The following is a 22,217-nucleotide window of genomic DNA, read 5'->3' as shown; positions in this document are numbered from 1 at the left end:
CGAGATATGTACAAAAAACTTAGTAGGGGGCGGGGCCACGCCCACTTTTCCAAAACAATTGCGTCCAAATATGCCCCTCCCTAATGCGATCCTTTGTGCCAAATTTCACTTTAATATCTTTATATATGGCTTAGTTATGACACTTTATAGGTTTTCGGTTTCCGCCATTTTGTGGGCCGATTTTGCCCATCTTCGAACTTAACCTTCTTATGGAGCCAAGGAATACGTGTACCAAGTTTCATCATGATATCTTAATTTTTACTCAAGCTACAGCTTGCACGGACGGACGGAGACGGACAGACGGACGGACGGACAGACAGACATACGGATTTCGACTCTACTCGTCGCCCTGATCACTTTGGTATATATAACCCTATATCTGACTCTTTTAGTTTTAGGACTTACAAACAACCGTTATGTGAACAAAACTATAATACTCTCATTAGCAACATTGTTGCGAGAGTATAAAAAAGCCTGGGTGCAGCTTCCTTTTGCCACTTCTTCCGTAAAATTTAGTGTTTCTGACGTTTTTTGTTAGTCGGTTAACGCACTTTTAGTGATTTTGAACATAACCTTTGTATGGGAGGTGGGCGTGGTTATTATCCGATTTCTTCCATTTTTGAACTGTATATGGAAATACCTGAAGAAAGCGACTCTGTAGACTTTGGTTGACATAGCTATAGTAGTTTCCGAGATATGTACAAAAAACTTAGTAGGGGGCGGGGCCACGCCCCCTTTTCCAAAACAATTGCGTCCAAATATGCCCCTCCCTAATGCGATACTTTGTGCCAAATTTCACTTTAATATCTTTATTTATGGCTTAGTTATGACACTTTATAGGTTTTCGGTTTCCGCCATTTTGTGGGCGTGGCAGTGGGCCGATTTTGCCCATCTTCGAACTTAACCTTCTTATGGAGCCAAGGAATACGTGTACCAAGTTTCATCATGATATCTCAATTTTTACTCAAGTTACAGCTTGCACGGACGGACAGACGTCCGGATTTCAACTCTACTCGTCACCCTGATCACTTTGCTATATATAACCCTATATCTGACTCTTTTAGTTTTAGGACTTACAAACAACCGTTATGTGAACAAAACTATAATACTCTCCTCAATGTTGCTATTGTTGCGAGAGTATAAAAATTTCACATCGAATAAATTTAAATTTATTGTAAAAGTAACGAATTTACTTCTGTCCACTTTTATTCTTAAAATAAAGAGCATAACCGTTAAGTAAGTTAGTTATAAATTTATTAGATTTTCTGCATGATATTGCATATCTGTAATGATAAGTAACTCTATTGCTAGAAACACCCCAACCATAATATTTCAAATTTGTCATCTAACACACATCTGCTCAAATTAAGAATATGATCCAAAAAAAAATTGTATTCTCACGAAAATTAAATCATGCAACGAAGTGTTAATAAAATCGCGAAAATGTATTTTTATTATAACGGTACATATTTGAGCTTAGAATGAATGAAATCGGGTGATAATTCGCCTAGACACTTAGCTCTTCCTTACTTGTTGCTATTAATTCTATGGTAGAGTTAAATTCAGCATGAGAGCTGATTAAAAAATCGGTATCCTAAGTGCTACGGCCAATTTTATCAATATTTTGTAACGAAGAATATTATTTATTAGCATTTAATGTTTTCCGGATTTGCTATATAAGATCTAGGGTCTATAAGGTGAAAATAGAAAGAATCTTAACAATAATTTTACACAACTTTTTGCTCAAAATCAACTGGGATGGCTCAAACAACAAAACAGCGATCAATAAATATACAGGGGTGTTGTGCAATTTTATTTATTTATTTATAATAATTCATATAACAAAAAGAGTTTTATTATATAAATACATAAACGCAGCACTGGCTACGAGGTCTTCAGCCGTCTTGTAATTATAACTAGGTGAAAAATTCTATTTGCTAAGGGTTAGTAAAGATGTAAGTTGCTTAAATATATTTTAACAAACTGTGGGTTTTTAAGAATCTATATACAATCATCACGTTTTTTTCTGAAGGTTCACTTAGTAGTTTTATGAGATCAATGTTGCCAGAGTTGTGGGCTGTTGGGTGAAGCATCGGACAGAGTGTGAGTAAGTGTTTGATAGAAGCGGTGTCATCGCAAAGGGGGCAAATGGATGGACTTTTACCCGATAGTAAGTGGGCGTGTGTTATGATAGTGTGTCCAATCCTTAATCGAGTATATGTCTTCATTGCGCTAGTTGGAACTGTTGACGAGTAGATTATACGATTTCTGGCTATTCGGTTGCGTTTTTCTGATGCCTTTTGTGCTTAATAAGGTTAAGAATATCTTGCTTGGATGATACGTACTATGTTAAGGCAGGAGTTCTGGCTACATTTTTCGCAGCGAGGTCTGCAAAGTGGTTGCCTGTAAGACCAGCATGGCCAGGGATCCACATTACTTGGATTTTCTGAGGGGCACCAATGACCGCGTCCCTGATAACGTCTATTATGGGATTGCGATTGGAAGGAGACGTTATTGCAGACATACACGATTTGCTGTCTGTACAGATGAGGAACTTTCCTTTAGCCTTTTTTGCGTAATTAACTGCATGAAGGATAGCAGATCCTTCAGCGGTAAATACAGAGCTCGTTGAGGGAAGAAGCCAATTGCAAATAATTTCTCCTGTGGTAGTGACAACTGCTAACGAAGTGGAATCGATGGACTTGGAGCCATCCGTAAACAATAACTCCCAGCCATTATTTGTGTAATTAGATTCCAGTTCAGCAAAGGTTTGAAAGACTTCGTTTGGTGTGTTTTGCTTGGGCAAAAACATAAGCTTATTCTGTAGTATTTTATCATTGATCAAACAGGGAGGATGTCGAGTGGTGAATTTGCGTGTAGCGTTACGTAAAATATTATTTTCTGCAGCGAAACTTAAGCATCTCGAAATAGCCGATTGTATTCTTGGAATTTTTCTTTTTTTGGTGGCATGGGTGATAGTTGTATTTAGTAATGGGTTGGTGTTCTCAGCCGGTTTCGCAAGAATTTGAAGCGAAGAATCTATAATTATATTTTGAATAGTTGGTAAACCAGATTCAGCCATTATCGTTTTTATTGGCGAGGTTGGAAAGGCCCGTAGACTTCGCCGTATTGCGCAATGGTAAGGTGCATTTAAAAGGTTGATACTGCTTTTGGAGCAATTGCCATAGATGGGGAGTCCATAATCTTTTTTTGAAGTTAGCAAAGCTCTGACAACATTGACTAGTGTGTTCGGATGAATAAATGAATGCTTAGACGAGAGATATTTAACAATATTTAATCGTGACATTAACGAGTTTCTGACATATTTACAGTGAGCATTAAAATTATAATTAGAGTCAAAAATTAATCCTAGTATTTTCAGCTGTGTTTTACATTCGATGTTAGTTTGGTTGTGGGTTAGTGAAATACCGTTGCAATTTTGCTTCCTACATACATGAAGGATATGTGTTTTGTCTAAGGAAAGTAAAGCACCAGACTCCAGTGACCAAGTCTCAATTCTGGCGAGTATATTAGTAAATAAAGATTGAGCTAAATTAACGTCAGAGACTTTTGTGTAGATTAGGACATCGTCAGCATAGATCTGGTGCTCAACTCCTATGTAATTTTTTATCATCCTACTACTATCATCGAAAGCAATGATAAAAAGGAGGGCTGAAAGAGGTGAGCCTTGCGGCGTACCATTAGAAAGCGGGAGTGTTGAAGAAAGAAAACCATTTACGTTAACTTTGAGTTTTCTGTTTGTGAGAAAGTTAGTAATAAAACGTATCATATTCTGGCCTATTTTCCATTTTCTAAGTTGTCTAATAATAATATGGGCTCCAATTTTGTCGAAAGCTCTGTGAAAGTCCAGAGATAGTACGGACACGTGATTTTTGCTGGACAAAGCGTTAGTAATGAAGTAGTCTAGTTGGATTAAAGCATCTAACGTGCCTTGACCTTTTTTGTAGGCGACTTGATTCGGTGATATGTGTGTCGCTGAGCATACCACATCAAGCGGTTAGCCACGATCTTTTCCAAAATTTTGCCCATACATGGAAGGAGGGAAATCGGTCTATAGTTAGCAAGTTCATCGGAGGATTTGTGTGGTTTAAGTATTGGTATAACACAGGACGTTTTCCAAAATTGGGGGTAGACATCAGTATTGAAAATTTTGTTATAAAGCTTTACCAATCGGAGCTTGAGACTTTTTGGCATATGTCTGATAAGTGGATAAGAAATTTTATCTTGCCCCGGGGACTTACCCTTAACAGTAGATGCAACGAACTCGAATTCAGACAGTGAAATGCTGGTTTCTATTTGTTTAGCAGAAAAAGAAAGAGGGGAGACAGAGTAGGAAGTGTCGGACAGTGTGGTGGTTTTAGAGGTTTGAAACTGTGTGCTGAATGAAATATCTGAGCTTGTTTCAGAATAGTGGTTTGGAAATAACTCGGAAATATCGGATGGATTGGTTACCAAACCTGTTGGCCCCTTTACGCATTGAATGGTTAGATTTCTAGGCACTCCAGAAAGTTTTTTTAAAGCGTTCCATATTAACTTAGGACTAGACGAAGGATTTATTTTGCTTGTGAAATCCTGAAAACATTTACGCTTGGCCTGTTTCACGGAACGACGGAAAAGAGCATTGGCTTTCCTGAAAGATATTAAGTTGACTAGTGATCGAGCGCGTTTGTATTCATACCAAGCTGTCTGTTTTTTTGCCCGCAATTCAGCGATTTCTTTATTCCACCCAGGAACACTATTTGAACTTGCTGTTGGCTTTGTATGAGGAATGCTAACATTCGCTCCTGAACGGATAATTTTTGTTAACCTAGCACTTTCTTGGTTAGGGTTGTCAGATATTGGGGTATTATTGCCATTTATCTCGCAATGTGTCTGAAACTTCTCCCAATCAGCGTAATCAGTTTTGAATACCTTATTTATTTTGTGGTTTTATTTGTTGAACCTAGGTGCAATTTTAGTACAATGGTGAAGTGATCGCTTCCATGCAGGTGATCGAGTATACTCCATTCGCACTCTGTGGCAAGTGTGTCGGTGCACATTGTAAGATCTACATGGGAAAAAGTGGAGTGAGTGGAAAAGTGTGTCGCGGATCCGTTATTCAAACATATTAAGTTAGAGGAAAGTAAGGCGTCTTCAATGCATTTGCCCCTCTTGTTGGCTATTGGGGAGCCCCATAGTAGACTCCATGCATTAAAATCACCAGCGAAAATTAAAGGAGTAGAGGCTTGGTTGATTAATTGCAGGAGTAAAAGCCGACAAGTTGAAAGAGATGTGAGTTTCATTTAAGAGTATAATAGCTGGGGCATGATCTTGTATTAATAATTGAAGCTCATTGTAATTATTAGTGTAGCCGTTTAAATTCCATTGCAATAATGGAATCATAAAATCTATGTAGGAAAAAAAGAAAAAGAGAAACAGAAGAGAGCTAGAATATCAACTCGTATGAGCAGTCAGTTGAAGCTGAGTGTCACCAATTGAGTACTAGTTCAAAAGAGAGTAAAAGCTAAGCCTATTTATTCAGAGTCAATTTCTATTTGTTCAGTATGTTGAGTAGAGTATTGATTATCGTTGGAATTGCTTGTTGTTGGAAAGAGATTTTCGTGTTTAGGTGGATTAGACTGCACGGTAGTGTTGGTAGTAGTGTTGTTGAAGTCAGTATATTTATTAAGCGAGTTTAAGAAGTTGTTTAAGTTAGAAATGAGAGAGGCTGTTGTTGGACTGAAAAGTTTGGGATTTAAGAAAGAGGCTTGTTGGGTACAGTTGTCGCTGATATTTTTAGCTGAATGTGAGACGTTGTTGTAGTCTGAACTGATCGAAGCAGGCTTGTTGATGGAAATATGTTTGTTGTTGGCGTTTGATGAGTGATTTTTTCTAGTTAAAGAGTTGATTGATGAGTTAAGTGCAGAGGTGACCTCTGCGTTTTGTTTTGATGTACTAGGCAAGTCATTGTCGGCAATTCTATGAGTATTTTTAGATTTTGTGGAATTGTTGCTGGCTGAAATTGAAGTTGGTGTGTTGGATACAGAGGATACCTCTTTTGTAGGTTGAAGCACATGTGCAAAGCTAGCAGTGAGGGAAGGGAGGGAAGTATTTTCTCTATACTTTTTAAGGGCTTCGTGCATACTGCACTTTTCTAGTGTCTTTATTTTTAAAATTTCTTTGGTTTGCATATACTTTGGACACGTATAGTCCGAAGAATGATGCTCGCCAGAACAATTCGCACACATAACTCGGATGAAGTCGTTATCGTGTGAAGAAGGGAAATTGCAAATTTCGCATGTTGGGGAACCTTTACAATGTTTTTGCGTATGACCCAATTTTTGGCATGACCTGCAGCGCATTGGATTAGGCACGTACGGTAGCACAGAGGTCATCCTCCATGCGATGTTTATTTTGTTTGAAAGGGAATAACTGTTGAATGATATTAGCATAACACCAGTAGGCTTTATAACACCTTCAACTTTGCGAGTGAACTTATAAACCGCGGAAACTTCGTAAGAACTCAGTCCTTCTATTATTTCGCTTTCAGGCACATCGTTTAAAAACGGTGCATAAATGGTGCCTTTGTTACAATTAAGATGTTGATGATAGCTAGCGCTAACAGCGCCAATGTTGAAAATACATTTCGTTTTTATAAACTTTTCTGCTACTTGCTTATTTTTCACTAGCAGTAATAGGCTGCCGTCGCGTAATTCACTAATTTTGTTTATATCTTTTCTCACGGTAAGTAAGGCATTGTAAACACGAAAACAAGAAACCTTCGAAAGGGGTGTAGAATTCTCGTCGGATTTAATCACAATATACTTTGGGTCATCACTTTTTATTGGCGGTAAGTCAGGAAAAGCATCTTGCAGTTTTTGATACGATTTTTTACGTTTTGGTTGGGGACCTTGGGCCAGCGCAGCAAACCTGTTGTCCCCGAACTGGAAGCCCGCCGGGGGCATAGTGGAAAAATTATAATACACTGATATAAGTATTGGATTATATTTCTCACTTAAAATAAATATTAATCGCGTTACTTAAGTAAGCAGAAGTGCAAAAAAAAGAACACCAAAAGAGAGCTATATGAATAGCTATAAACTCAGAGAAAGATGCTAACTCAACTGCTCAGTACGAGGTTTAGTCGGTGACTGTGTTGTGCAATTAAAGATAGAATGGCTTAGCTGTCAGAATTGCAAACCAATTCTGTTTTTCATTGGTGTTACAGAATCTGTTTGGATTTTCGTCTTTTCGAACATACGCAAAACCAATATTCGAATCAGCTGTTTACTAATGTGACTAACTTGCAAATGAATACATTTGAAAGCGATCCTATTAAGGTTTTTAATTAGTTCCGATTTAAAGGAAGATTTTAAGAGATAACATCTATCGAATGAATAAAGACGCATTTGGGTGTTAAATTACTTTTATTACATTTTGAAAATCCTCTTTAAAGGGGGAGCCTGCTGTAGAAGCATTAAAAATTATCTAAGAATATGTGCCCAAAGTTATAAATGGGAATTCGAAATATTCTCGAAGCTAGAAAGGAAATAGTGACCGAGCGTCTAACAGATATATGAGCGCTTGGGAAGAAAACGAAAACTTTGACGCGCGATTTCTCGGTTTTCCATTTTAACGATTTTTCTTAATTAGCGGACAGGATAGAAAAAAACTAAACGTCGTATGGAATTGGGCCAAAGTTTATTATCTTTGGCAATAAATTATCTTCTATTTAAACTAAAAAAAAAACTAAGAAAAGTTAAGTTTGAACATATGTTTAAACAACATAAAGTACAATTTTTTGGTCAAAAACCACTTTTTTTTCAATTTAAAAAAAATTACCAAGAAGTACAAATTGATATCACCGAATACTATATATTTTAGATGTGATTTTAATATTTTTTATTTAAAAATAATATTAAACAAAGATAAAGTTTATTTAAAATTTAAAATGCTCAATAGTGCAACCGCTAGCAACCGTTCCGGTTTGTTCGTCAACTAACGAATGCCTAGCACTCGCACTACATTTCATCCTGCAAGGACGATTCGTCGTTGCCACCTAACTCACGGCTTAATGTACACTACGGTTTCATATTATCTACACTACAAGTATTACAATCTAAAATAACCCCTTTGTATGTGTTGAATATGGTAAATCTTCGATGATGTATCTATCGTAGTTTCTGTAACTTCCCAACGATATATGGACTTTTGTACCGGTTTTTCCATTTAGTTCTCTCTGCCATGATGTTGCTTGCTGCTACATCTCGTTTAAAGTCAATATCTACGTTACCTTTATCGTCATCGTGTAAGGCTTAAATATCTGGGTATAAGTTACGTCTCTAGGTCTAAAATGAAACACAAATTCATTTGATGAGAAATTGGTGACCTCCTTAAGTTAGTAATTGATACTCTATTGTATGTTTAAACGTTCATTGTCCCATGTTCTGGACGTTTCACTCGTAAATTTAAAAGCATTCAGAACTGTTTTATTTACTCCTTCGATCGATGAATAATTCGCTTCGTCAGCGCCATATCATCTGCTGTAGTAGTGTACCGGCTTTCAATTATCGCCTTTCAGTTGAAGCATAACCCCAGATAACCCTATGGAACTGGCATCGGTATGCACTTCGTGACTTCTCATTGGATCGCATAAAACTAGTAGCGGTTGGTTAGTAAACGCTTGTTTTAATTTCTTTAAAGCCATAGCATATTCGTCTGTCCATTTAAAAGTTTGCCCCTTCTTTAGTAAAATCCAAGGAATCTTCACTAGCGTTAGTCGGCTGTGAAACAGCTTCAATGGATTTCGTTTGCTCTTGAAATGGACTTATACCATTTTGGCTAATAACATGCCCTAAGAACTTCAGACTTTTCGCCATAAACGTATAAATACTTCGTCAACATAACTTATAATATTGTTTCTGTATCGTATAGGTTGAATTATCATTTCTTCGAAAACCATTGGGCATTTCGTAACACAAACGGCATTACATTGAACTAAAGTAATCCCTCCGGATATAAATGCTGTCCACTTTTTACAATCTTCGTGCAATAGCAACTGTCAAGAGCCGTGAAAAAGGGATAACTCTCCAGCTTTGACAATTACTCCTCCACTATTGGCATTGGGAACTGCTTCTTGTTTGTAACGTGTTTAATGCTTGAAAAGCGACACAAATTCTGTCATATCCATTCTCCTTCTTTACTATTACAACTGTAGCTACATGAGGTGATGGATTTTGATATTATACTTTCATAGTTTGCCAATAATCGTTGCTTATGCTGGTCTTTATATAAAAGGCACTCGATATTGTCTACCTACAACTGGCTTCTCGGTGTTCACCAGAATTTCCATACATGTAGTCTTACATCATCCAAGCTTTGCCTTGTCTTCTGCGAATCAGTCATCGCACCTTTGTAATAACTTAGATCATCTAGCTTGCCATCACTTAATGTTTTGTCAATGTCAAAAATTTCAACGTTTTTCTTCAATCCGTGTATGTTGCCCGATTGAATAACTAAAGTACAACCTTTCTGACATAAAATATCTCTTCCATTAAACACATTATATTGCATAAATTCGTAACATACTACTTGCAACTTCGTATTTATTTTGCAGCTATTTATTTATAATTCGACGTCGATATCTGCTGTGCTATGACCTTGGCTTGTCGGAACAATCGGAGTTTGCTTTGTGGTCTTCTTATTGCATTTACTGCATCTAGCTTTACATTGCTTGATATCAACTTTTATTTGTTGAGTTATCATCTGATTTCATTCTTTTTTATAGTGTCGGTGGAGGATTAGTCTTGAGAGAAATTAATTACTGTAGCTTTAGTGATTAAGGCGATATGTAATTAAACCTATATGAAAGTGGGACCACGTCCATTTTCCCAAATTTTTCATTCATCTCGTCATTGTGATATATATATACATATATAAATATATACATTAGAGTGATTCAAAAAAAAAAATTTTTTTTCGTTTGGTAATCGGAAAAATAGGTTCCTAGACAACTCTAAGAAAGCCTCTCCAAACATGAGTTTTTAATTGTAACGGGAAGGTCCTCCTACATACAGTTTTCTATTTTTTCTTATTATCAGATAGAAAAATGTTTTTTTCATTGAGTTATAAAATTCATAAGAAATAAAAAAATTTCCCAAAAATAATCAAACTTTAACTGTGAATATCTTTGAAACGTTTGGGTTTACGAAAAAATCATAATAGACCTTTTTTTGTAGAGCATTCAATTTACTACAAAATCTAAGGAACAAGATATGTTTTCAAGTAGTTGGAAGCGAGATATAAATTTTTCTATCTGATCATAAGAAAAAATAGAAAACTGTATGTAGGAAGACCTTCCCGTTACAATTAAAAACTCATGTTTGGAGAGGCTTTCTTAGAGTTGTCTAGGAACCTATTTTTCCGAGTACCAAACGAAAAAAAAAAAAATAAAATTTTGAATCACTCTAATATATATAATCTTTGTATTCGACTAACCAGTGGGTGCAGTGTACAAATAGTCGTTGGTCCGGCCATTTTCGAACATCCAGTTAACCGTTCGCTCTTTGTTGTCAAGAATATCATTAATCATGATAAAAACATAATGGAATAATTAAATTGGCAATCTACATTTTTATTGACTTCATAAACCACTTAAGGAATAGTATAGACATAAATACGTATGATGTAACAACATTTTCACAAATATCTCATCACTTGAAATATATAATGCGAAACATATGTATGTCACCGTCTCTGCATAATTATAGCATAATTATAGTATATACAGTGCAAAAATAATACGTCTTACGTTCTATATCTACTCACATGGTAATGCTTTGTTCTAAATTCATCGAATGTAATTGCAAAATCGACTGTATTGTTTTGTGCAATGCTTCAAGAATATTTCTGAGCAATTATAATTATCTCAAAATATGATAATTTTTTCGTACTCTGTAACAACTGTTAGTAGAATTGATTACTGTCAGTAGCTGCGTGATGTTTTTTTTTATATAAATATGACATTCATGTTTCAGATATGAAATATTATTTTTTATATACGAATTGTTTTAACTTTTAACATAAAACGATAAAAAGTAGTCAGTGCCCGTCCCAAAGCTACATCCTCACTAATATTCAGCCATTCTTGAGTTATAACAAGAAAACACGTTAACTTCGGTTGCACCGAAGCTAAATACCCTTCACAGGTGCATTTCTGTTAGTAACTATGTGTTCAGTTTGTATGGAAGCTATATGCTATAGTAATCCGATCTGAAAAAATTTTTCGGAGATTAAATTATTATCTTAAGCAGTAATCCATGTCAAACGCCAAAGTTTTCCATACAAGCAATTGTTTGCGATCATTCAGTTTGTATGGAAGCTATATGCTATAGTAAGCCGATCTGAACAATTTCTTCAGAGATTATATTGTTGCCTTAGAAAATAAAATATACCATAATTCGTTAACATATCTTGTCAAATGTGAATGTTTTCCATACAAGCATTTGATTCCGATCGTTCAGTTTGTATGGAAGCTATATGCTATAGTAAGCCGATCTGAACAATTTCTTCAGAGATTACATTGTTGCTTTAGAAAATAATATATACCATATTTCGTTAATATATCTTGTCAAATGCGAAAGTTGTCCATACAAGAACTTGATTCCGATCGTTCAGTTTGTATGGCAGCTATATGCTATAGTTAACCGATCTGAGCAATTTCTTCGGAGATTACAGTGGCGCCTTAGAAAATAATATATACCAAATTTCATGAATATATCTTGTCAAATGTGAAAGTTTTGCATACAAGCATTTGATTCCGATCGTTCAGTTTGTATGGCAGCTAAATGCTATAGTTAACCGATCTGAACAATTTCTTCGGAGATTACATTGTCGCCTTAGAAAATAATATATACCAAATTTCGTGAATATATATTGTCAAATGTGAAAGTTGTCCATACAAGAACTTGATTCCGATGGTTCAGTTTGTATGGCAGCTATATGCTATAGTTAACCGATCTGAACAATTTCTTCGGAGATTACATTGTTGCTTTAGAAAATAATATATACCAAATTTCATGAACATATCTTGTCAAATGTCAAAGTTTTCCATACAAGCATTTGATTCCGATCGTTCAGTTTGTATGGCAGCTATATGCTATAGTAAACCGATCTGAACAATTTCTTCGGATATTATATTGTTGCCTTAGAAAATAACATATACTAAATTTCGTTAATATATCTTGTCAAATGTGAAAGTTGTGCATACAAGAACTTGATTCCGATCGTTCAGTTTGTATGGCAGCTATATGCTATAGTTAACCGATTTGAACAATTTATTTGGAGATTACATTGTTGCCTTAGAAAATAATATATACCTAATTTCGTGAATATATCTTGTCAAATGTGAAAGTTTTCCATACAAGCATTTGATTCCGATCGTTCAGTTTGTATGGCAGCTATATGATATAGTGGTCCGCTATCGGCGGTGGTTTTGCAAAAATAAAACGTCTCCGTTAGGACCTTCTTCAGACTAAAGGAATAGCTGCGCAAATTTTCACGTCTTTGGGTGCTGCGGTTTAGACATTATGCAGGCACATAACGAAATAGCGCTTCATTTTTATATACAAGATAATCCTATATCGATCCCCATTAAGTTTAGATAAAACTGTTATACTTTGTAGCAAGAGTATAAACATTCCGATAAATCTGAATTCTCTTCATAATTTTAAAATATTGGTGGGTACGTTAAAATTGATAACGTGAAATCTTTGTTTAATACCCGTACGAAGCCTAGGCGGGCTGCTAGTTTAATTAGTGGTACTCATTTAACTTCGCAAACTTATGGGAATATCGCGACATAGCAATATCGTAAAACAGCTGTTAATTTTTACATGCAATTTTCAGTAGCAACAAGTTGTCACAATTCATAATCAACTGGGTCAATCCATGTCAAGTGGGCCATGAAAAATTCAAAAAATCTGCGATTTTGAAAATTAGCAGTTCATTAAGAAGGGGACCAGACGCATACGCCGTGATATAAATATTTCGTAAAAATTCATTTTTTTGTTAAAGTTATTGAAGGTTGAAATTTAGAAAAATTGGTAGAATTGTAAAATTATTATCTCATAAACTACTGAACATAAATCAATGAAATTTTGTGAACCCAAAGAAAAATGTCCTATATTGTAAATATTTTTTCACGGTCAACTTGTTTAAACCGATTTTTGCTATTGTTTGACAGATGTCGCTTGAAGTCTGCCGGCGCCTTTGCGTTTACAGCATCAGAGGTAAGAAGTTCTTATAAAGCTAATTAAGTTTTGTGCAAGTATATTAACAAATCAAAATTTAATATTTTTAGATGGCAGAAAATAAACAACGCACATTTTGCTATCCATTTCCAATATTCCAACATTCTTTACTTTTTCGCCCACTTTTTTCGCGTTACAATCAATTATTGCTTCTAATTGCACTTTATTATCTTTTAACGTATTAAATAATAAAACGAATTTTTTCGTTAAATTTATATTGATTTTCCAAAAATACCAAAATTGCCATTAATAATTTCCTGTTATCCATATATGTATATTTCACTTTTTTTTAATAAATAAAACAATTTCACAATCAGTTGTATAAATGCACAATTCTGCGGCTGTCACCATAACATTTTTTTATGCGCATTAGCATTTCTTGATGTTCGTCTGTCAAGGCTATTATTTTATGAATATTCATAACTGAATTGAATATTTAATAGAAAAAAGGATTACGTATAAACGGAACATTTCGATGGTTATAAAGGCAAACAAAAAACATACTCATAAATATAGTGGATGTTATACAAGATAATTCGGACTAATTCGAAGTAATATTCTCATATTTATGTATTATTACCTCATTGCATTTCACGATTTTTTTTTTCAGAAACGAAAAGCCCAAAAACTTTCAAATCAGTCAACAGAGTCGGTATCAGCGATGGACTATATATGTACAGAATTTAGTAGGGATATAGATCCCGACATAAGTTCTTCGAGTTCGTTAGTCAGCCCGTCCGTTACACCACCTTCTGCAGATGAGGTTGTTAGTCCGTCCGCTAATTTTGCATTAGACACATGCACAACTACACCAAAAAGAAATTTTAAAAGACCTACTAGCAGTTAGAATCTTTTTATTTACTGTTCGAAATCCAAAACAAAAAAAAACGTTAACTTCGGCTACACCGAAGCTAATATACCCTTCACAAGTGCATTTCTTTTAGTAACTACGTGTTCAGTTTGTATGGAAGCTATATGCTATAATAATCCGATCTGAAAATTTTTTTCGGAGATTAAATTATTATCTTAAGCAGTAATCCATGTCAAACGCCAAAGTTTTCCATACAAGCAATTGTTTGCGATCATTCAGTTTGTATGGAAGCTATATGCTATAGTAAGCCGATCTGAACAATTTCTTCGGATATTACAGTGGCGCCTTAGAAAATAATATATACCAAATTTCGTGAATATATCTCATAAAATGCAAAAGTTTTCCATACAAGAAATTGATTCCGATCGATCAGTTTGTATGGTAGCTATTTGCTATAGTTAACCGATCTGAGCAATTTCTTCGGAGATTACATTTTTGCCTTAGAAAATAATTTATACCAAATTTCGTGAATATATCTTGTCAAATGCAAAAGTTTTCCATACCAGCATTTGATTCTGATCATTCAGTTTGTATGGCAGCTATATGCTATAGTGAGCCGATCTAAACAATTTCTTCCGATATCACATTATTTATATGAACAATAACTCACACCAAATTTCATGAAGATACTTTGTCAAATGTGAAAGTTTTCCATACAAGAACTTGATTCCGATCGTTCAGTTTGTATGGCAGCTATATGTTATAGTGGTCCGATATCGGCAGTTCCGACAAATGAGCAGCTTCTTGAAGAGAAAATGACGATGGCAAAATGTCAAAACGATATCTTAAAAACTGAGGGACTAGTTCGTATATATACAGACAGACGGACGGACAGACAGACATGGCTAAATCGACTAAGCTCAACATACTGATCATTTATATGTACATATATGTACTTTATAGGGTCTCCGACGCTTCCTTCTGGGTGTTACAAACTTCGTGACCCCTGTTCAGGGTATAAAAATAAGTAAGAATTAGAAACGAAAAAACTAGAATTTGAAAAAGAGGAAAATAATTTCCAATAGCAGAAATTACGTTCTGAAAAACAAATGGAAGTAGGAATGAAAAAAGTCAGATTTGAACACGGTAAATTAAGAATAAAAAAACAACATATTTATTGATTGTTTTCATTCAACGTTTAAAGATTGTTCGTTGCCTTATCTTCCCATCATTGGAACGACCACTTGGTAAATACTCGTTAATTCGTGCTCCGAAGTAATCATCTTGTTGGAGTACTACATAAAGTTATGTAAAAATGCACAACAGAGAATCTTTTTGTTCACAATGCGAAATGTGAACTATTTTCATTTTGGATTGGAATCCAAATCTACCAAATCTTTCTTTCTTCATTACAAAACAGTGTTCAATTAGAATTTTTGTCGACTGAATACTTTTTTAAAAAGATTCCTTCGGCTCTGGGCTAAATTTCTGGAATTCTCTCTACATGGTGTTATAACAGTACTAGATAACTTATATGCACTGTCACTTGTGATCCACTCACCTTCTCCAAAAAAATATATCTGCTTCATTCGACAATTCGCAATTACCTCCTAACGGGAAAGCCTAACACCAAGTGTCTTATTTGCAATATACAGGTTTTGTGCGGAAAGTAATAGGACTGATTTTCTTCCGCCGCGACTGTACTTGAGAGCATGTGCGTACCGTCTGGATTTGGTAGAGGGCGTTCCTAGCTAACGAACGAGTGGCTGGTCAGTTCTCTCCGAGCACCTGGAGATTCAGGACAAACATCCCAACGCTTCCGTAGCCGCCCTACACCTCAGATGTAATAGTATTTTTACGATATATGTGTTGGCGACAACCCGCGAAAATGATGGAAGCGCAAGGGGAGTAGTGTTTCGATTTGACCTATTTTTGTTAAAAATTTGCTACTGATGTGCTAATATATCTACGGAGTATTTGAAGTGTTCTGATAACGAATTTCAGTTCAAGCTATTTTTGCCATTTTAGGAAAAGTTGATGGTTTGGCCTCTACACCCATTGACTAGAACACAAAACATTCTACGTGTTAGAAAATTTTTACATTTATCATTTTGGAATTTATATGTAAATTGTAAAATAACTGTAGACTGATTATCTAAAACAGATGATACTGAATTTAATTAATATATCTCACAGATTGATCTCTATTTTTTGTATAAAGGCATTTTTAGGCATAAGGTTAGTACTTGAAAAGTTATAATTGCGACCATCAAAAATGCAAAGAAAATATTTTCAGAAAGTTCAGTTCAGTTTTAGTAGTTATGGTAATTGTCTAAATAGATACCTAAGTTACACTACTTTATATTTGCTCATTGAAATCTATTTTGTGGGTAAAAGTGTAGTAAGTTCCATCAAGATGTCTCAATTTCTACTCGGTTGGATATACTATATAATAACTTTTCGCTGTTTGGCGCCAATTTCAAGTGAAGCCAGGTGCTTCTCTTCCTGGCCTTTCCAACAGAGTGGAGGTCTTCCTCTTCCTCTGGTTCTCTTAACAACTCGTAACGCCTGTTTTTGTGTGAGCCAGATGCTAAAAATTTTTTATACATAAAAGAGATTCTATAATAAAAAATTTAATTTCCATTAAAGGCGATTGAGTACCTAAAATAGACACACGTATTGTAGACACGCAATACAAATACAAATTCCAATTAAAAAAGAAAATATTTACTATTAACACAAAATAAATTTCTGAAAAATAAGTTAAATTTTTCATCCCCTTATTATCTGGTCGAAGATATTTGACTTGCTCAGCTTTGTGATTATGTGATTGTTTTGTTATATATATTATTCTAGAAGGTGATATATGTATGTATGTAACGACCACTGGTTTATATTCAAGTGTGTACATTTTTCACTTACATATATTGGGCTCCAGAATCGCAGAGATATATTTCATTAACAGTTATCGGACGACTGGTTTCTTTAGTTGGCTGATAATGTATTATAGAACCGTTGGGACCACTTGAACTTATTGTTGGAAAGCTCAAGCCCATGTAATATTCATTTTTACTACAAATAAATATTTTTTAAAGTCGTTAAAAAGGTAAAGAGACATAGTTACGATCGGAATTCTTCCAATTTAGTAGCTCCGGACATTTCATTCACATTCATTCCATTTTTAATAGAGTATTCTAACCAAGCAAAATACTGACAAAGTGCAACTCCATCACGAATGTGGCAATTAACGAATCCCATAATTTCTGATTTATTTTTTACAGCTTTATTTAGTGCTAAAGGTGTGATCTGAAAGTAAAAGAACAATTCCTTCTATATGAAACTTATGTATATATTTCACTTACTTCTTGAACCCTTATGCTCTTGGGTATTATGGAAGATAAGTAATAACTGGAATTCGGAGAGATCCATATCTTTCCCTCTTTTAAAGAATTTACAGTAGCCTTTAAATCACTTCCAATACAGTCGTATGGTTGAACTATAATATCGACTCCATTTTCTTCCTGATGACCTTTAAAATCTTCCGGCAGTTTTGATTCATCAATGAATAGTTTAATACTATTGATTTGAATAATTAAATATGCGAAAAAGACTGGATTATAATCAATATCCGATCCACGAAGATTCAAAAACCCTAGAAATACACATTTAAATGAATTGGTTATAATGTTTTGGTGAGCAATATTTTCCAAATCATATATTTATTTTAAAAATGTTGTTCTTATTAGAGAGCTCAAAATAATCGTAAATTGATCGGAAAATAAACCCGCTTACTCTCTATATAACGATACTATCCAAAACTACTAAAAGCCCAATAAACTAATTACGCCAGAGATATTAAATTTTACATCTGAGATGGCATGAAAAGGCTTTATGGGAGCGAATATGAATATTGGACTATGGGCGTGGCACCGCCCACTTTTTGGTGAAATGACATATCTCGGGACCCGAGACAGTTATTTCGACAAAATTTAGTACGTAACGTTGTTCTCATATTTCTATTTCATATTGTGAAAATGGGCGAGTTAATTTTTACCAGAACTAGAAATGAGTCAAAAGAATATATTTTTGAGCTGCATCGAAATGTCTACTCTTTATTTATACTTTAAGCTAACTTATTACATGGTTCTAACTTCTATTTATACTAACTAGTATGTTTACTTATTACTAGTTCATAGTTTACTTAGATACAGATTATATTATTTTTTTAGGTTTTTTTACATATAAGTATATTGTTTGCTTAAAACATTTGCTTTGTTTTAAGAAAAGGTTGTTGTGGTATTCAAACTCAATGTTGTTTTGATACTTGATTGTTTAGGTTTGTTTGTTGTAGTAATAGTGCATTCCAATTGTTCTAATTCAAGGTTGTTATGAAGTTGCTTACTATTTTAAGGAGTATGTTCCCTAAATGGCGCAATCAGACTACAATCACGCCTACTTCCCATATAACACAATTTTATATTAGAATTTATTCTTTCACTTTCCAGTACACAAATCAAGAAGTAATTAACATAACGGAATAAAATGTTTCACTAATAAAGCCTTCAGTGTATGCCACCCTTTTATGAGCGCACTTATGAGAGCTGCCCCCACCACGATGTCATAACCGTGCTTGGCGACTTTAACGCCAGGGTGGGCAAAGAGGGTATATTTAGCACTACGGTCGGTAAATTCAGCCTCCACGACGAAACATCCCCAAATGGGTTGAGGCTGATCGACTTCGCCGGGGCCCGAAATATGGTTATCTGTAGTACTAGATTCCAGCATAAGAAGATTCATCAAGTTACCTGGCTGTCTCCGGATCGAAAAACTTCCAACTAGATCGATCATGTTGTGATAGACGGAAGCCACGTCTCCAGTGTTTAAGATGTGCGTGCGCTCCGAGGTCCTAACATCGACTCCGACCACTATCTTGTTGCAGCCAAGATTCGCACCCGAAAACAGGCTGCCTACCTCGCAACGTTACGATCGACCACAACACGTGAGGGATGGGATAGACCCCGAAAGTTGAAGAGGGAAGCGAGACGCATTTGCAGACAGAAAAAGAAAGAGGCGCAGACGTTCCATTACCCGACCATGAAGAAGTTCGAATAGCAATTACTCGTCTGAAGAACAACAAAGCAGCGGGGGCCGATGGATTGCCGGCCGAGTGGTCAAACACAGTGGCGAAGAACTGATAAGTAGCATGCGTCAGCTTCTTTGTAAAATATGGTCTGACGAAAGCATGCCCAACGATTGGAATTTAAGTGTGCTATGCCCAATCCATAAAAAAGGTGACCCCACAATCTGCGCCAACTACCGTGGGATTAGCCTCCTCAACATCGCAAATAAGGTTCTATCGAGCGTATTGTGTGAAAGATTAAAGCCCACCGTCAACAAACTGATTGGACCTTATCTGAGTGGCTTTAGACCCGGAAAATCAACAGCCGACCAGATATTCACCGTGCCCCAAATCTTGGAAAAGACTCGTGAAAGAAGAATCGACACACACCACCTCTTCGTCGATTTTAAAGCTGCTTTCGACAGCACGAAAAGGAGCTGCCTTTATGCCGCGATGTCTGAATTTGGCATCCCCACAAAACTAATACGGCTGTGTAAGCTGACGTTGAGCAACACCAAAAGCTCCGTCAGAATCGGAAAGGACCTCTCCGAGCCGTTCGAGACCAAACAAGGTTTCAGACAAGGCGATTTCCTATAGTGCGACTTCTTCAACCTGCTTCTGGAGAAAACAGTTCGAGCTGCAGATCTATATAGAGAAGGCACCATCTTCTATAAGAGTGTACAGCCGCTGGCGTATGCCGATGATATTGATATCATCGGCCTCAACACCCGCGCCGTTAGTTCTGCTTTCTCCAGGCTGGACAAGGAAGCACAGAAAATGGGTCTGGCAGTAAACGAGGGCAAGACGAAATATCTCCTGTCATCAAACAAACAGTCGTCGCACTCGCGACTTGGCACTCACGTCACTGTTGACAGTCATAACTCCGAAATCGTAGATAATTTCGTCTATCTTGGAACCAACGTAAACACCACCAACAATGTCAGCCTAGAAATTCAACGCAGGATAACTCTTGCCAACAGGTGCTACTTCGGACTGAGTAGGCAATTGAGAAGCAAAGTCCTCTCTCGACAAACAAAAACCAAACTCTATAAGTCACTCATAATTCCTGTCCTGATATTTGGTGCAGAGGCTTGGACGATGAAAACAACTGATGAGTCGACGTTGCGAGTTTCGAGAGAAAGGTTTTGCGAAGGATTTACGGCTAATTTGCGCGTTGGCCACGGCGAATATCGTATTCGATGGAACGATGAGCTATATGAGATATATGACGTGATTGACATAGTTCAGCGAATTAAAAGACAGCGGCTGATAAACTTCACCTGCGCTTTTCCCATATACTTGTACATTTGTAAGGCAATCATCGCAGTGCGATTTTTGTTTTTAGCTCCCACCCCTTTGTTAAAAAGCGAAAGCAACCATTAAATTCATTATTATACATTATATCAGTAGACTCTGCAATCAAATTAAAATAACCTTTTATATATCTTTAGCAAAACTTCGTCACTTCAACAACCTGACAACTACAAATTTCTATTTAGCATTTTTGTCATAATACTCATAGTTTAATTATTACTATTACTTGAAGATTAATATAATAAAAAATTAAATAAAAGCAAAATTTATTTTGTCACAGAATTTTTTTTAAAAATACTGACAGTACCTAATAAACGTATATCTAATGTAAGAAATTTTGGAATGGTGAGGATCTTCAAATTGTGATATTATTGAATTAAAGGACAAAAATCGAAACATTAAATAATTTTAATTTTGATACATGAGACACTTGTACATACAGAAGTAAAGAAATTTGCGCAATGATGTGGTGAAATCCATTTTTCTGTCCGCAAAACTCGAGAACGATTATATCCGAATTTTTGGATGCAACGATGTAAACGATAATCCGATTCCTTTTTTAGTTGATATCTGCTGTGGTGAAATCCAATTTGTCCCCAGGTGTGGTGTAGGGTGTGCCATTAGTTTCCCTTGTGAAGCGGTGTATTTGACGGAAAAGTGAATATTTTGTCTAGTACGAGTATTGCCGTTGCATGTATTTCAGCGTACTGTTGGTGTAGTAGCCGAGGGCGCGGCAATAATCGCTGTAAGAACCGATTTTGGTTTTAATAGAAATTTGTATTTTACGACGACGACTCATTATTATAGTAAACAAGTGTATACATTGTTTGCTTTTATTAATTGTATTAGCGGTCATTTGCAATTTCTTATTTTATCGGTTTGGTATGCCAACTGTTTATTATATGCCTTTTCTGTATTAAGGGCAATTATTATCTGATTACCTTAATCACCAATATGAGGAGCGCCTATGTATGTAAGATATAAGTTTATGCCCCCTTGTGCATAGCGAGCCCCCCTGCGAGCTTGAGAAAGAAGATGGAAGTTCGCAACGTAAGGTTATGAAAAAATCTCAAAATGAAATTCTGGAGAATGCAGTTTTTACTTGGTTTTTACAAAAAAGAGCATGCGGCCAGCCCATATCAGAAACTCTGTTATGTGAAAAAGCATTAGATTTTAATCAAAAACTTGGTGGTGATAATTCTTTCAAAGCGAGCTGTGGATGGGTAGTAAGATTCAAATCTAGACATGGCATTCGAAGACTGGATATTCAAGGAGAGAAACTTTCTGCTAACGTTGCATCAGCCGACTCTTTTGTAGATGAGTTAAAAGAATTTCTAGATGAAAAAGAATACGATTTAGATTTTGTATACAATGCAGATGAAACAGGTCTTAATTGGAAAGCTCTACCAAGCAGATCGTTAGCATCGCGTCGTGAAGATGCAGCACCTGGGCACAAAGTGAGTAAGGGCAGAGTTACAGTTATGGTTTGCGCAAACGATAATGGAACACATCGATTGCCACTGCTACTTATTGGTAAATCAAAAAATTCGCGCTGTTTCAAAAATGTTAAAATCGCCTTAAATTACGCTAACCAAAAAAAGCATGGATGAACGCAGATATTTTTTTTACTTGGTATGAAAATACGTTTATTCCTGAAGTGAAG

General features: G+C 35.7%; 1 protein-coding gene across 1 annotated transcript in view; it reads right to left on the bottom strand.

The window, feature by feature from the left end:
• LOC120780272 (xaa-Pro aminopeptidase ApepP) overlaps window positions 1–22,217 on the bottom strand; it is a 141,388-nt gene that overhangs the window by 43,817 nt on the left and 75,354 nt on the right. Inside the window, exons 3-5 of the mRNA XM_040112536.1 lie at window positions 17,484–17,773; window positions 17,246–17,427; window positions 17,044–17,193 (exon numbers count right to left, since the gene is read on the bottom strand). Coding sequence (XP_039968470.1) covers window positions 17,044–17,193; window positions 17,246–17,427; window positions 17,484–17,773 — 622 coding nt within the window. The remainder of the gene's footprint in view (window positions 1–17,043; window positions 17,194–17,245; window positions 17,428–17,483; window positions 17,774–22,217) is intronic.

The sequence above is a fragment of the Bactrocera tryoni genome, unplaced genomic scaffold (genome assembly GCF_016617805.1).
Source record: "Bactrocera tryoni isolate S06 unplaced genomic scaffold, CSIRO_BtryS06_freeze2 scaffold_25, whole genome shotgun sequence".
Taxonomy (NCBI): Eukaryota; Metazoa; Arthropoda; class Insecta; order Diptera; family Tephritidae; genus Bactrocera; species Bactrocera tryoni.
The sequence above is the reverse complement of the archived record's forward strand: the minus strand, read 5'-3'. Positions and strand labels throughout refer to the sequence as shown.